We start from the raw sequence: 17,260 nt of genomic DNA on the forward strand, positions 1-17,260 counted from the left end.
ATGAGAGGAAACAGACAGAACACCACATCTCTCTCTCTGTGTTTCTGCTTGGAGGATGAAAGCGGCGCGTTGTCACGGTAACGGATACAACGACACCAAACAGAAACCCGAGCGTATTTCAGACTGGTCTCTGTGATGAATTGCCATAACAGACCGTGCACAGATCAACGAGACTGTTTACTTGCAACGCGAAGGGCGTCCGATAAGCTCCCGCGCCTGGTACCGAGGAGTGTTTACCTGTGCTCGGCAGCTCCTGCTTATCGGCCTCACTTTCTGTTTTTGTGTATAAACGCGTTTGGCAGCAAAAGATATTCCTCCTTGTAGTTTGTGGAAGGAGGGGGGCAAATGTTTTGCAGTGAACCCGCCCGGTCCTGTCTGATTTGTACTCCCTATGTACCACATGTAGCTGCATTAATCATCCTGCAGATAGAGGGGCGAGCTGAGGAATGGGGTCTGAGCTCAGAGAGCGGCCGGGGAGAGGGAAGAGGGGAGGCTTGGAGGACGGGGAGGAGGAGGAGGAGGAGGAGGGTTGTGATGTGTTAATAAATAAAAGGCAGTTGTGTATGATGTTGACAGCTGGGTGGTCTGGTCCTCGTCATAACCCTCCACGGCTACTCCTTACATTCCAGCGTCCGGGGGCTTATCCCCGACGGTGCGCACAAAGCTCACTCTCACGCTCAAGCTCAGTTCAAGGCTCAGGAGGAGGGCGGCCTTGGCCACGACTCCCCTACCAGCCCTCAGAGAAACACACACATTCACACTCACAAAGCGAGGACTCCCTGCGGATACTGTATGTGCAGACCCACAGAGATCCCATCTGGCAAGACGCCTTAACTCTTTCCAACACTTCACAGATTTTTTTTTTTCACCATTTACAGTGATGTGGCTTTTCTGGAACTCCACCCCTTTGGTATCTGTAATCTGTTCAGCCTTACAAGTCATGCATCCATAACACCAACTCTTCCGGGGAGGAAAAGTCTGGTTTCCAAACTTTTCAAAAGTGATTTGCAGCTTTTGAGAAAGTGACAAAACATTAAGTCTGAAGATGTTGCTGCGCTTTGAAACACATAAAGGTCTTCTTTCACCATTTTCCAACTAAATTAAAGTTATTCCTTAGCTGTCCCGGGTCGCCCTGCCCAAAAATATTTTGACATTTCAAAAGTTGTTTCCCGTCTTTAGACACTGGAACACATGAAGCTCTTCTTCCACCATTTTCACATGTTAATTTAATATTAAAATGTTCCTCTGTCGTCTTGGGTCGCCCTGCCCAAAAAATGTTTTGCCGTTTTCAATATTTGTTGAATGAATCACTCATGCGGTTTGCTGCCTAACCCAAATAATAAATGAGTCAAGGTGAGCGGCGCACACATACCCGACTGAGCTGTGAGAATCCCATGTGACTGCGCTGAGCCGATCCCGTTGCCCAGCAGACACTGGTACACTCCCTCGTCCCGCGGCGTGACGTCAGAAACGAGCAGCGAGGATCCGGAGATTTGAACGCGGCGCGACGTGACAACGGGGTCGGCGTTGAACAGCCAGGTGACGTTCGGTAGAGGGTTTCCTCTCGCCACGCAGGTGAAACTGGCGGAGGAGCCGGGAGAGATGAGCTGGTTGCCCAGACCCTCGGGGATGGAAGCAGGCTCTGGGAGGAGAGGACGAACATTAACCTCACCACAACCATGTGTCACCACATGAACTCATCTTCTCGTCTTTTTCCTTACCGAGGACATTCACAGTGTAGTTAGCGCTGATTAGAGTCCCCTGTTCAGTCTCAACGACGCAGCTGTAACTCCCTTCATCACGCCTCGTCACCCCTAATGAAAAGGCCAGGTTGTTGTGCAGTCGCTGGAGAGAAGGCCCCAGTGTGACCTCCTCACCATTCCTCAACCACTTGGCGGCCGGTGCAGGACTTCCCGACATGACACACTCCAACGTCAGCGGCTGGGACTCCTGCACCGTAACATTCATCGGGGTGGAGGGATAAACTATCCTCACAGAGGAGGAGGAGGAGGAGGAGGAGGAGGGGTCTGGATCTAGACAAATGATGAGCCATATGAGTAGATGTTAACAGCAAACACATATAAAAACATCTCAACCTTCAAATTAAACGTAGCTCAGCTTACTTTTGACTGATAATCTCGTCCCGTGTTTCTGGATGACGGTTTCCCGTGTGACAGGGTTGATTGCACCACATTTATACATGCCCTGGTGCTGGGATGAAACAGAGATGATCTGGAGGTTCCCAGACGGAAGCACTAAATAATCATCTGAGAAGGAAACGAGAGATTTTAGAAACGGTCTTTCATCATGAGCGCGAACAAAGACGACGATGAAGGACAAATGGAGGAATTCTTCGGCCAAAATAATCGAACGCAAATGTTTGTTTTTGGAGAATCGTGTCCAATCATGTCACCGGACTCTACGCAATCACTGTAAAATGAATCTTAATCCTCACTGAGTGGACCTGCCAACTCGTTCCAAGTCTTCATTAAATCTTTATCATTTATCACCCTGAGAGAAACAACTTATTTAAAAATGTCTTTTCTGATTTGAAACCCAAAATTCTTTGTACTGTGGAAATATGGGATCAGATTCATTTTAAATAACTGTGACCTACATTCACTCTGACTTATCTGATATTATCTTTGGAAACGTAGGGAAAACACTGGGACATAGAATTCCAACCTTCTGTTTTGTATGTTTGAACACATTTAGGATGCACATCAGAAACAACCACTGCATGTTCCAAGGTATTCGTTCAGAATCGAGAAAAAACAAAACTACCTGCACGTTTATTCACTAGTTTCAAACGTACCTGTCGACACCTCCATCCATTCCCCTCGTACTTTGAGTCTGGGCAGCGCTGGAGGGACGCTGTGTGGTAGTGGACACTCTATAAGGACGGTGCTGCCTTCCTGAACCGATAACGACCGCCGCCTCCCATCTTCATATTCTAATATTTCTGCAGAAAAAAAATAAAAGTTAAACTCACTTTCTGTGGAGAATATCAAACATTTCTCGGGTTATAGCGTCAGCCGAGCCTAGATCGAAGGCGATCAGCACCGCTTGTGTTGGATCGGCGGGTTTGTTTATTGTTGCAGTGAGTGATTCAGTTCCAGGTCAGCTTCTTAGCGTTCGGCCCCAGCAGGAATATAACGCTACACACAGGAAAGCCCAAGGCTCATTAAGGATGCCGGTCAAGAGGCATCTGGAAGGGTGCCCACACAAAAGCTCCTACCGCTTCCTTCCCCTCGGCCACTCAGCAACACGCAGCCGAGGATAGGCGTTATTCTAAGTGTTCAACACTCACAAAATGGCCTTCCCTTTCTCAAGGCCACTTCCTCTCTTTCTTCAACACTCTGCTTTGAAGTGAGTAGAAGCGTGCACAGTGGGGCAATTCCCTGCATCCGTACCTGCTATGGCCACACGAGCGTGGCGGCTGACGACTGCCGGCCCGTGGTCTAAGCGTGCCACGCACTGATAAACGCCAACGTGGCCGGGCGTGAGGGATGAGATGGTGAGGGAGCCCCTGCTGAGCTCCAAACCGGGCAGCGTGTCCTGGTCCAGGGGAAGGCCTCTGAAGCGCCAGGAAACCGCCGCCGATGGAGGGCTGACCGAGCATCGCAGACGAGCTACGGAGCCTCGACTCTGGACCAGGGATTCGGGCTCAGAGCGGAAGAAGGGATATTGAGCTGGTGAGAAGACAAGGGCAAAGAAAAACAGGTTCAGTCAAGAGTCTCTCAGGTTGACATCTCAGAGACTCGGATCCTGACTAGTTTACAGTGTTCATGCAAGGAAAATTGCAAAGTATTGGATGCAATCTGTGTTATTTTTGCCTCTTTTTTTAACCGAGGACAACCAAAGGATATTAAAAGATCACAAATCTGTATTTTAAAGTTGCAATTATTTATTTTTAGGACACTCCATAGCCTGTCTACTGCCTCCTAGTGAATGTACGTAATATATTTCTGTCTCTTTACTGTAACAGCTTTAAAACCAAGCTATTTTTGTGCAAACCTCACCATAAAACACACCTCCGTTTGTGGTTGAAAGAAGATACTTTTTTTTTTTTTTTAAAAAGGAAGCCGGAGAGCAACTTACATGAGCAGCTGATGAGCAGGGACTGGCTGAGACACAGCACAGTGGACAGGAGGACCCTTAGGCCACTGTCCATGGTGCACTTTGACCCCTGCCAGCAGCCGTGTTGCCCGGTGCGTACGCCCTCGTGTTTTCAGCAAACCTGCAGCACACAGACGAGAGGAGAAACGCGTGAGCGCCGACGGAAACGTGAGCAGAAGTAAATAAACAAGATGGAAGAGGATTTCTGAGGTGGAAAGAAAAAAAAAATAAATCAATTAGGCTCCAAATTAATCCCGTGCGACAATCCTCCTAATCTTCACGACACATCCTCTTTACACACTCCTTGATCTCCACCTCCCACCCTCTCCTCTGACCCGTCTTCTCACCCACTTCAGTGTCTCCACAGAGGCAGGAATGTCCAGCCTCTCACCCACTGGGTCGCCGAGGTCTCCTGCTAATGGAGTAGCTGTGGAGAGACTGTCGCCTCACTCTTAATATCACTCTCTTGTCACACTGTGTTGCTTCCTCATAGGTTCAGTGTAGCCTGAAGTGCAGGCCAGACACACTCGGGGAGACAAGAGAAGAGCCAAAGGGAGAGACAGAAAAGGAGTGGAGGGCACGTAATTAGGAGCATTCCTCTATCCTTTTCAAACCGACCCCCTCCGAATGCAGCACCTCCTCCTCCTTTTTTTTTCCGAGAGTAATCCGGGCAAGCTTTGATCCCGGGTTCCTGGTTGGTAACCAGGGTCTGAGCCAGAGGCCGGAGGGACAATGGCTGTCCAGCTGTGATATTCACACTGGTGCTTCGGTGGCTCGCAGACATTAGCGGAAGGGCCAACAGAGGCTGAAGGGTGGGTCAAATTAAAAGCATGATGCCTAGGTGGGATCGGTGAAGCTGAACAGGTTTCTAACCCCTCATTCTCAAACTTAAACACTGTTTCATCTGCTCGACACTCGAGCAGGTCGGTCTGGTTAGAGGCTGAGAAATGAAATGAGAAGATGGTGCAAGTTTTGATCCTCCAAACACATCCATGGCTGAGCCTTTGCAAATAACTGATTCAAAAATTAAACACGTGCATCTGCAGAGTTCTAATCAGTATAATATTGATGGAAGGGAGTCTGTGCATTTGCAATTACTAAACATTTCAGCCCTTTCTTCTCAACGTGATGAGGTTTCCAACCAGATGTTTGATTTGTCCACTTCATTGCACGAAGATCCTAAACCATGGGCTCCTTTTTTTTCCAGCCAATGCATTTCATTCAAAGACAATGCCGGTAATTACTTCGAATGTCAAAACTGCACACTTTCATCTTCCTCTCCCTCCCTCTCTCTCTCTCTCTCTTTTTCTGAGGTATCCTGAGAAGAGGAAGAGAGAAGAAGCAGGAAATAATAAACTCTTCCAGCTCCCGGCTCACGCCCCCTTCTCACCCCGAGGTCAAAGGTCAGGGAAAAGCAGGGAGAGAGGATGAACCAGCGGGTGTCTGGTGGCCCTGGACCAGCCCCCTGAGGTCACCTCCAGCTCTTTCTGTTTCAATCACACACATGCAGAAGAGCTTAAACGTCAAATAGCTGGTAGAACCGTTTCTGAGTGAACTCTTTTTTTTTTTTTTAAGGATTTATTAACATACTACATTATGCATGTGGTGTTTGCCTTGCATTTGAGACTCCAGAGTAAGTATGTGCATGCTCATTCAGGCAGATCAAACCCACATCTTGCAAGCTGGCGTTTCTCCATCCCACGAGTTGCAACAGGCCCTGCACACTGCCCTCATGTCATCAGTGGAAACTATCTTTCTCTCTCTGCCGGAATAATGATATATAATTACAATAATAACAACAGTGCTATAACAATGCACAGCCAAGCTCGGGTACACTGGCACACGGTAGGAAGGGAAACCGGAGCCGACTCTGTGACTCCTCCTCCTCTCCGCATCCACCGTTCTTTCTCTCACTCCGGCGCGTTCGGTCCTCCCAGCGGGCGCACCAGTGTGTGCACTGAAGTTCTGACTAGATGCCCTTGTGTAAACACACACACAGCTGCCTATCTGGCCCATGGATCTGGCGCAACGAGGAAACACAAGGGCATCATTCCTGCTTCTTATCTGTTTGGCCGTGCTCTGACATCCGCCACCATGAAGCCTCCTCAGTGGAGACAGACACTGTGAGGATATCTTTTATCCCCCATCAGAGACTCGTCCTGATGCTGGCAACACTGGCTGCGTGGAAAGGCAAGTCCCGTTTCCTCGTGAGCAGACGCCCAGACAAAAGCTGGAGTGGCCCTTTGACAAAGGGGAAGTCCCTGTCAAATGAAGTCTGAGCAGCTTGGGAGCCATCTCTCCTGGTCCAGTGTTAATCTGCAGCCAGCCCACTCCCTCACTCCTCTCAAAACTCCAGACTTTCCTTTTTAAAGAGGAAAAAAAAAAAAACTGATTTCTTCCTCCCATCTCAAATCTGATCTGGAGTTACCCTCCTGTTTTTGCACTTATGCTCTAGATGCACGGCCGTTCTCAAGGCCGTACCGACCCCGCTATAAACTGAATAGACGTTGTGCATTAAAAACAACTCTGCACAGCTGAAAGCTGATACACAGACGCGGGGACAGTGAATGAAAATAAATGAGGTGGATGTCAGTGAGTTCAAGTGGAAAAGTTCCTGTCTTTTGGGGGTTGACCCATGTGTGTTTGGGAAAATGCTTGACTGACACCTGGCTTAACAGTGTGAAGGCAAGAAAACACATCGGTCTTCTTAGACTTCATACCTCCGTTTTGTGTGTTGTTTGTACTTCTACCTGTCACGTCCCATTGTAAAAACAGAGTGTTGAGGGGCAGCACCTTTATTTATCTATCTAGGGAGTAATACAAAACTCAGAAACAGGAATAGGACCATCTATAACCTTGTAAGACAAGAGGGATCCCGTGTGATGACACAAGAGAAAATAAACACTCTGACAGGCCGCCCTCAGGGAGGGGAAAGGGATTCAAGCTCTGGGGCGGTTAGCACCTGCACTTCTTTTTTGGCTTCCTCTCTACAGGAACTACTTAAAGCCCCATCTGCCCCCATGTAGGGCTGGCCCATATCCCTGTCATATTGGGTAAACAGGGACAAAAGCAACGCGGCGAAGCATCAAAGACCTGGAGGGGCAGAGGAAGAACAGGTCACAACTGGTGCTGCTGACTGAGGCGGTGAGGGGGCCTGGCCTCTCTGCTTCACAAGACTGCACAGCTGAACGAAAGCCAAGCACAAACATCACAAAGCAGGTCTCCAATATGACAGGAGCTGATCACAACTGCGCCGGCCATCTAGACCGTAGAGTGGCACGGGTCTGATTAATAAAAAAAAAAAAAAAAAAAAGGGTTCGACGCCCAGAGCAGAGCTGCTAATAGAGACGTGAAGGGTAAGAGTTCAGTCAAGTCTTTTCTGGTATGATGGTCTAATCTGACCTGTGCACTGAAGCTGATTCACATGCTATACCCCAAACCTGTCTGCACTCGCCCCACATCTCACTGACAGAGGATCTGCAGCGCACACATTCCTCAGCTTCACAAAGAGAGAGAGAGAAAGAGAGAGAGAGAGAGCGACGGACACAGAAAAAAGACAAGAGAAACACACACACACACACACACACAAGAGAGATGGGAGATAGACTCAAAACTGGATGATGGGTGGCATAATAGAAAATAGAAAGCCTCTCTGGTTGAGGAGTAAAAGGAGATGTGGCGGGGTGGGGGTGTGAAGAGGTGAAACATTCATCGCAAGGTGAAAAGTTGCCAAGCACCAACTCCTTTCCCCCTCCCTCTTTGTTTGGCTCGGAGATACGAGCATACGGATAATAGCATCCACGTCTGCCAAAAACTGACTGATGATTCAGCCCGACTACATTCAGCTCGGCCTGGGGAACTTGGGAAGAGCCTCCCGATAGAAGAGACTCTAAGGGACCATTATGGGCTTCTTCTATTGGTCTGGGTGAGTCCACAGAGGCAGCCCCGGGGCCACAGAGGAAACTAATGAGTGGAAACACTGGGCCTCTGGTATGGCCTAACTCTGTGTGATTAAAGACTGAGATGTTATTAAAAGTGGGACAGAATTAGACAGAAAGGGGAGTGAGCGACGGCGAAGGGAGAGAAAGAGCGACATGATCTGGAATGAACCGAAGGAATTAGGAGGCTCCTTCTCGTTCCACTTTGAGATTTAAGGAGAAAATAACTTTCAGGGGGTGAATTTGACGCGTAATACAAAGTGACTGCCCTTGTCTGAACACCAGATCCTGCAGAAAGTTAGAGTAAGCCTCTTCAATAAATCTTTTAAACTGAATGTGACTACAGAAGACAAACAAGATACATCGTCAAGGACACTCTGCTGCTGAGGCAAAGCCGGCTGTCGTGTCCCGTCTCCAGCAGACATAGCATCGGCAGTCCGGGAGGTGCGGGGTGATAACGAGGCCACGCAGGTCCCAGGGCCCGCTGACGCCAGAGTCCCGACTACGCTGCAGTGGTGTGGGATCAGACCAGAGGAAGAATGAAAGGAGAGGCCCCCGGGGATCAGACAGTCACATCCCACAAAGCCCTGTTTACCAAGGACACACACCCCAACCTCCCCCCTCCACCACCACCACCACCACCTTTCCCCCTCCACAACGCCTCCGTTCACCAAAGCCCGACCCTCCCAAAGTGCCAGGGCCGGGACCTGGGAGACAGCGCTAATTCTACCCTAAGGCTTGTTGGCCGAGGACACAAACAGAGAGCTGAGAGCGGAGAGAAAGGGAGAGGGGGGGGTGGAAGGATGGAGACAGAGAGTGGGGACTGAATGGTACAGTATGTAAGACCCATCTTAATTGGCGATTGTTCTGCAATGTCTTGTTTTTCCTGGGAATCTGTGAGGGGGAGGGACAGGAGAGTAGGGAGGTATGGTTGTTTCCCAAGGTCCTGAACAGCAGGATTAACCACGGGGGCGAAACTCAATAGCGACCTCGGACACTGGAAACAGATCCGCGGGTATCGCCACCATTCAAGGCCACCTCGAGACCTTTTGCAAAGCGCATGTAACTAACAACCCGTCCCCATTGTCTGAGCTCTCTGGGCCCTTCCAGCTGATTTCACAGGCCTTTCAGCCCACGGGGGAACGTCTGCTCAGACGCAAAAGGTAATTCTGATGGAAAGGAGGAATGCACAAGAAGGCCTTCTTGCCCGCAGGGTGTGTTAGAACACTGATCTCCAACATGTGCCAAGAGTCTGATTCATCACGGCAAGTGAGAAGGGGAGCCGGGATTGTACAGCCGTGGCACCGGGGCCGGAGGCCACAGATTCACATTCCTCGCCATCACTCTTGATTAGAGAGATGATGGGAAAACACGTTAATGCAGAGGGGAGGAAGAAGATTATCAAGTTTGCTGGATGTCTTGAAAACGTCCGTCTCCCGTGGATGAGTCCAGATACTATCTGCGTGTTTGAATGCTGTTGTGTGGGCTGTGAACTATGGGCATACAGTGATCCGATCCAGCTGCCCCCACCCCGTCCTCCCCTCCGCCTCCCGTCCCTCCCCGACTCCCCTGGATTCCATCACTGCCTGCGTCTCTACGGCAACAAGCAGCAAAGACGCAGACAACAGTTTCTGTTCAGTCTCCTCCTGATAGGTCCCTGGCTGCCAACCAAAAGTACTTTCAAGCTAAAACATACATTAAATAATGTAATTTCAAACATGTGCTACAAAAACAAAATGACAGGGTGTCCAAATAGATACTAACAAGAAACTCCGTTTTACAAAGTCACCATTTAAAAGCAAACAGAAATAAAACCAGGGCTGCCTTCGGGGTGTTTGCCTCTTCTTTGTTTGCCACTTGAGAGGCGTGAGAAAGAAAGCACACACGGAGTATTTTCATTTTTCAGAGTGATAAATTGACTCTGTAAGTATAATAGAACGATGGCCGTGTGTTCGCAGGGGGAGGATTTATGGGACAGAAAGCCTTGCTCGCGAGAACCTGAACTCCACGGCCAGCCGGCAGAACGAAAACAAACACATGTAAAAGGGTTAAAATATAATTAGTCTCCTCCGCCGATTCCACAAATCTCTTACAAAAACCCAAACAAACAAACCGGCTCCCTTATACGTACAAGTCTGAGGACCCGAAGATAAATACACGGTCTCAGACAGAGTGTGTAAATGCTTTATTTAGTTTGTCTAAATGTTTATCCGTCTCTCCTTGTAACACTCCTCGCTTGTTGTGCGGCAATCGAATGAACGCAAAGCAAACCCGTGGTGATACATCAACACACACACCATCTGAGTTTCCACTTCTGGCTCTGGGTCAAACCGTGTAAAAAAAAAAAACCTCTCCAAAATGTCTAGGGCCCCGGCCGCTTATTGCTGGAGGTGAGGAGAGCTTTTTTGGCGGCGGGTGACGTAGCGCCGCGAGGGTGCCAAGAGAAACACAACCTCGTGACAACACCGAAACACAGCAAAAATAGAGAAACCACGCACACGCCAGCTCGGTTTACCCTTTGTCTACGTTTGTGCGCACTTGCTACTGTGTGAGAGCGCCGCAAAGAGATGACAGTAATTTATTTTGCTTGATTAAAGTCGGTCAAACCAGGGATGTGTTGCCATTTATCACGAGGCGGAACTACACCCGAGTATCTGCCTCCATCTTAAAACATTCCCAGAACAATGCAGAAGGCTGGAGCGACCCTAGGTTTTATCCCTCCGACTTACATTCCTCCGCTCACTTTGAATATCTATTATAAATAGTGGGTTTCATCGCTCCCTAAGGGCCCACATGTTGCAGAAGGGGAGGCCCAAAATGGCACCCGTAACCACAGGCCCGGAGGCAGGCAGCAGCAGCAGTACCCACACTGCCTCACACTCTGATCTGGGAGAAAAACAGCCCTTCAAACAAGAAGCCTGTTTGTCAGCTGAAGGGGAGTGCCAGCCACTAGTTTTGCCTTAATATAGTCCTGCTGATCCTCGCACTGGCTTTTCAACAGCGCACACATTCTGGTTCGCAGAAAACCCCATGTCAGATGTGACTTATTGGTCGAGCATTGGAAATAGAAAGCTGCGGTCGCTCGCATTTTCAGGAAGAAAAAAAAAAGGGCCAGCTCTCGGGGCCCTGCGCCGAGGTGACGGACCCGGGCGGTCAAATTTAGCCGGGTCAGTTACAGGAAGGGGGAAAAAGAAATGAATCTTGCAAACAGGAAGAAGCTGAGGCTGCGAGAATGCTTTGCTGTGAGAGTTGTCAGCAAGGGTCCGGTTCACAAGTTCAAATCTCTTCCCCCACCCGGAGCTGAGGAATCATTAGGAGAGCTAAACGAGACGACGCCGCAGAACGACGGAGCTCGTCGCGCGTTCGCGTCGGGAGCCGAGCGCGTCGGGTGGAACGCCACGTCAAACCCCCGCCGAGGGACTTTTTGTTCTTTGTCACACATGTGGCGCTCTGCATCACGTTAAGGACACATACGCTGCTGCTGCTGCTGCTGCTGCTGCACAAGCCAAAAGACACTCCCTTTAAATGATTATGAGCCCATAAATAAAAGGCATCGAGAGAGAGAGAGAGAACCAAACTTCAAACCATACGGCTAAAAAAGACTCTCAGTGCGCTTCCTCTGGCTCGGGACCGATAAAGAATTTAATAGCCTGTCATAATCTTTTGGTCTTTTTATCAAGCCCTTCAGCTCCATATAAGTTCCGACCTAAATTATTTTGTTCCTACAGTAAAAAAAAAAAAAGCGTCCCACTGTCTCATGCAAACAGCTCTTGACCATCTGCAGACATTTTCATTATCTGCAGCCGCCTCTCTACAGGACAGCGTGTTCCCCCTCAAAGCTCCATGTGTGTGGTATTGGTTTACATTCCCTTATCATATCGAGAACATATATATTTAGCCGAAGCCTGTTATTTCCATAACACTAACAGCAAGCAAAGCATCATCAGAGAAGAAGCAGGCCTCCTCGCCCCTGCCTATCTCCAGCCTGCACAGCTTCATCCTGCTGCATTTCAGTGGCTGGCTGGAACATCTGTTTCTACTGCTCCAAAAACTATTTGTTTGTCTTAACAATTACGCCCCGATGTTTCTCATTTCTTTTCTGAAATCTCTCGAAAGTCATTATCCAGTTTCAGGTCCTTCAAGGTTCTGAATTTTTAGAAACCCAACCCGACCATCTGTTGAAAGCTGGTGTATACACTGGGCTACAGTCGGCTCACCTTTGACATTTCAGGAGAGCCGTACCAGAGGAAGCATGCAGCTTATCTGAAGCCTCCTGGAGTAACATGCTTGCGTAGTTCAGCGAGCTGTTTGGATCATCTGTCAGAGGAGTCGGGGGGGTGGGCAGTGGAAGAAATGAGGAGGGGGTCCCACTGAGAGAAATATGTGTTGTGTAGCTCTGAGCAGATAAGACCTGCTAATAAAGACAACTTCATATAAACACGAGCGACACCTTTGGCTACTGCTTTTTGCCGTCATGGCTCCTCCGACGCGGCTTCAATTTACCCAATTCCTCTCACAGTTTGGCCCTAGAATAAATTTAGGGAGGGAAGCCGAGGGAAGAAAGTGAAGTCTTTTTTGTTAGCGCTGCAGCTGCAGGGTGCACTCACCAACCCAGCAGTCACAAGAACTCAAACTCTTTCTCTGACCTGCCCATCTTTCCCAGCGACCCACCGCTCGTGGCTGCTGGGTGTTGTCAATCAGCACCCCCGCTCCTCCCCCCCCCGGCTCCTTGAACATGGGGGCTCATTGGCATGCTGCCCAAAACTCCCCTCTGTCCATCTAATAGGGGCTGAGGTCTGAGTCTAACCTTGACGAATGGGAGCTGAAGCTCGCGGAGTAAAAAGGCCGGCGTTAGAAAATGGGAAAAACGCCGCAGTATGACTCAATCCCTGAGCAATGGGAGGAAAAGGAGGGCTGTGTGTCAAGAGTTCAAAACAAGCCAGGTTTTAGTTTGGGAATAGTTTCTAGGAGGGTCAAATGTCAACCATAAAACAGTCCTCTAAATTCTGCTTTATTACAGCAAGACGCTGAAATGGATTAGCAATCAGAGATTTAGCAAGTGACTTCATTGCAGCAGTCCAACGAACGGTGATGAACAACAGCGCAAGATTTTTTTTTCTTTCTCCTGTTTTACGACTCTCAAAACATTTTTTCTCGGCCAAAGGTTGATCCGCGGTGCGATGACACGACAGATCGTAGCGTGAAACCAAATAAACAAGCCGACCACGTTGTGATTTCAGGATTTAAAATCGCTTCCATTCGCTCCAGAGCCAGGGCTGAGGTTTTTTTTTAAGCCGTCTGGCCTCAAACCTGCGCGGCCAAGAAAATGGGAGACTGTGGGAGGTGCCGAAAATATATACTCAGACACACCCTCTCCCACCATGCTCACCTCAGACAGACCTTATCCATCACTGAAAATCTTTAGCAGCTGAAAGGACGGCTGCATCTAAGACTTATTTACATCTGCTGATCGTTGCTAACAGCTACACCGTCTCCCAGAGCCCAAAATAACAGACAAAGGAGGATTTTTAGAAGCTGAAATGAGTTACCGTCTGCCAATAAACTGATCGATAAAAGGAACTACGTGACTTGAACTCGTATTATGACCTCACTTCCTGTTTCACCTTAAATAAAACCTCAGTGTGACCTCAGCTGTGACCACTCCACAATCCTTCGTCGTAGCCGGTGCGCATGCGGCTGTGTGACTTTAATACTTCATCAGAAAAATCAAGAGAGCCATTATGAGTGCAGGGCCTGGTATCATTACACATGCTTACATTCAAATTGCCCACTTAACATAGTTCTCCTACAGCAACATGTGTTTATCATTAACGAGCAGCCTAATGGCCAGAACATTATTCAAACTCAACTTAATGGCATACTTGTGCTTTGTTCGGGTCGGCCTGATAAGAGCCGGGCCACTAATGGTTTATTAATTTCCCTAGGAACACAGTGAGAAAACAAACGGGGTGGGGGGAAAATAAAAAATAAAAAGATTTTGAGGCTCTATCTTTGCCCGATTCAATCACACTCTCAACTGTGGGGAAAACAACAAGGTCATTTCTCACATGCTAAAAATACAGCTTGAACACCAGCAGCTAATAGTCGTGTAGCTTTGGATCCTAAAGTGGCATTTTTAGTATTTTATAGTTTAAAAAAGACCCGTTGATGCCTTTTTAAAATATTTCTATCATGTGAAACAGAACAACTGACAGAAAAAGTGTGTTTCTGACACTTGAAACATATCCGTAAAGGTCATGACTTGGCGTCAGGGCTTCTAAATAAAAAGTAAAAGCATTTTTCTGTCAGTGCACAGAGAGAAAAGCCAGTGTTGAAGAGTACTGACCAGGACGCAGTGCAGTCAGATGTGTAGTAAGAGCGAGGGAGAAAAGTATTGAAGGAAATGTTAGAGTCAATTAAGTTAAAATGAGCCAAGCTGAAGGAAAGTGGCCACTGAAAAAGTAAATTACAACAACTTACTTAAAGAAAAAAAAGTCCTGGATCAGATTCAGAATCAAAACCCAAGGAAGGAGTTCTCATTTAAAGTGGACGCCATCGTTCCGAGCCCGAGCACAAAGAGCAAATCTCTCTCCGTCCCCCTGTCAAAAGCTGGCCCAATATTGGGAAGCACCGAGAGGATCTGAAAGCCGTCGGAAGTGTCTTCTTGTTCCCCGCCGACGCAACAATGCGCGAGCAACTGTTTGAACTTGAAGGTGTTTTATCTGAGGGCAGCCATGTGTGTCCCACTGACTGGATGTCATGCATTCAAGAGGGATTCCAGACTTTGTTCTCGATAACTTTTAAGTGTGCAATTTTCTGAGAGTCACCCGTATGTAACAAAAGTCGCTGTGCAGCTCTGATGATAAGGGCGTACAGCAGGAAGAGGAAATAACATGACGAGGGGGGGTAAAAAAAGTCACTTTTACTCTATCACCTTTTACTTTTTCACACAGAATAACAGCTAAAACTCCTTCCTGGACTCAATATTTACAATATTTATGCAGACTTCATTCATATTAGCACATTATTTAACACAGTTCTAGTAATAAAGGGCAAAACAAAGGCTTGCATTAAAAGTAAAGACATTTTTAACTTTAAAAATTCTTAAAATCCAATGTAAGCCGGTTGTTAAACAGACAATATATAAAGTTATTGAAGTGCAAGGTGTGAGATAACTTAGTTTGTGAACGCACTAATCTTTAAATAAGCAGGGACTTCTAGGACATTTTTTTTCCAAACAGTCCTCACATCACAGAGATTAGAAGAGTAAGACAGTGAGCTGAGGTGTTGATTTAAGCGGAGAGGAACAAAGTGAAGACTGTGCGACGAGCTTTCATTTCCAGCCTCCTCAAAGACGACCCTTTGCCTCCAGTGCTTTCACGCTTTGTGCAACCGTTTAATCATACTCCTGCTCTGTAAACACCGACACCTCCGTCCTGAGCAGGAAGGTACAGTCGCGGCTCCGCGCACTGATTTGTGCACTTGCCAAATTTCAGAGCAACACTAACATCGATTTACCAAACCGGCATTTATGACACCCTCTGGGGATTTCTCTGAAACAATAAAGCCTCTCTGTCTGTGGAGAGAGAGAGAGGGAGAGAGGGAGAGAGAAAAAAAAAACCCAACTTCAAATATTAGTCTAAGCCACCATGTTTCTGCTCAGTGGTAACTGTGGCTGAAGGCTGGGTCCTTCAGCGGATCGACTGTAAAATAAAAATACAACATCAGGACAAAGCAGCGTCTCATTTTCACCTTTTAAAAAAGGTGACACTGCTGTGTCAAGGGAGCGGACACACATATATATATATATATATATTTCTAAAAATGTTCTTTCATCTTTCAAAGTAGAAATGCAGCCTGCAGGCCATCTGTTTGCAGCAGGGATGTGGAGTAAAGTGTAGCCGCCTTCCAGAGCTGTTTACTGAGCAAATATTAAGTCTTTTCTTGTGTTTCATTCAGCTCAGAGACAACAGAGCAGAGCTGTGTCAGAGTATTAACCTGAATGCTTTGGGGAGGGATTGATTTTACAGAATAATGCTGCTGAAAAGATTCTATTTAGGCTACATGTTTTATTGTAACAACGCCTTAAACTGAACAAGTCCAGACTGTAGTATAACATCATAATCTGACACTTAATGCAAACCAATCTAGAGAATAGTTAAATATTAGTGTTGTCATTGTATGAAGTAGACAATAAAAGCATACAAGTTTCCCTAAGTATTTAAAGTCAGAGTGTATTGTACTTCTATAATAATGTGGACAGTTGATTCATGGATACCACCACATACTATCAAGCTCCTTCCTCCGTCCTGCCTCAGACTCGGCTCCTACTGCTCCTCAGAGCCGCTGGTCTCCTCAACACAAAGTTGAGAAAGCTCCGCAGCCTTTGAGGAAACCAACCGACACCCCGGAGCTTCTTTTAAACGCCACCTTTCTTTTGTTATTTCCAGAGGAGCTCAGCTGGCCTGGTGCGCACACCGAAGCCTTCCCAAGGCTGCCAGCCCGGGACTCCCCTCTCTGCCTCCCCTCCGTACCCTCCTTACCTCTCCTTGCAGCAGGAGCGCAAAGGCTGCGAGTCGTCGGCTGAATCAGCAGCAAAACGCATTCTTCTGATGGCAAATCCGTACGGGGCCCTCCATTAGAAACGGGCTCAAAGTGCGAGACGACGGGAGGAACATGAAAACAGCCGGAGGTGGAAGAAGGGGAAGAGTTTTCAGAGCCGAAGAGCGGCGCAGGCTTCGGGGCCAAGGTGCGACAACTCCCCCTGGTCTGGAGAGTTTTCTCTTGGGAAGTTTGGATCCGTTTGTTTGGATTAAACGCGCTAACGTCCCGGCTCGGTGCGCGCTCTCTCTCTCTCTGTGTGTCTCTGTGTCTCTCTACCCGTTATTGTAACTTCTCCAGCTCTCCGTCTCCGTCTCTACCGCTGCCTCTTCCACACACGCATCTTTGAAGCCAGTGTCGAATTGCTCAGCAAATCATGGCAGCGACGAGGCTGGTCGTCAAACCAGGAATGTCCCAGCCCCACAGCTCAATACGGCTCCTGGAGAGAGGGAGGGAGGGAGAGAGGGAGGGAGGGAGGGAGGTAGAGAGAGAGAGCAAGGGGGGTGTTACCCATATAGACTGTGCATTAACAAGTTTTACAATCTAACGAGGAAATAACTTCCTCCTTCCTCCTCTGCGCGCACGAGTGGACGGTGTTGGAG

General features: G+C 48.0%; 1 protein-coding gene across 1 annotated transcript in view; it reads right to left on the reverse strand.

The window, feature by feature from the left end:
• Positions 1–16,986, reverse strand: part of cdon (cell adhesion associated, oncogene regulated) — a 30,162-nt gene extending 13,176 nt beyond the window's left edge. Inside the window, exons 1-7 of the mRNA XM_084559435.1 lie at positions 16,601–16,986; positions 4,102–4,240; positions 3,414–3,692; positions 2,816–2,962; positions 2,124–2,267; positions 1,722–2,033; positions 1,373–1,642 (exon numbers count right to left, since the gene is read on the reverse strand). Coding sequence (XP_084415561.1) covers positions 1,373–1,642; positions 1,722–2,033; positions 2,124–2,267; positions 2,816–2,962; positions 3,414–3,692; positions 4,102–4,174 — 1,225 coding nt within the window. The 5' untranslated portion in view covers positions 4,175–4,240; positions 16,601–16,986. The remainder of the gene's footprint in view (positions 1–1,372; positions 1,643–1,721; positions 2,034–2,123; positions 2,268–2,815; positions 2,963–3,413; positions 3,693–4,101; positions 4,241–16,600) is intronic.
• Positions 16,987–17,260: the final 274 nt, after the last annotated feature.

Source organism: Chelon labrosus, assembly GCF_963514085.1.
Source record: "Chelon labrosus genome assembly, chromosome: 13".
Taxonomy (NCBI): Eukaryota; Metazoa; Chordata; class Actinopteri; order Mugiliformes; family Mugilidae; genus Chelon; species Chelon labrosus.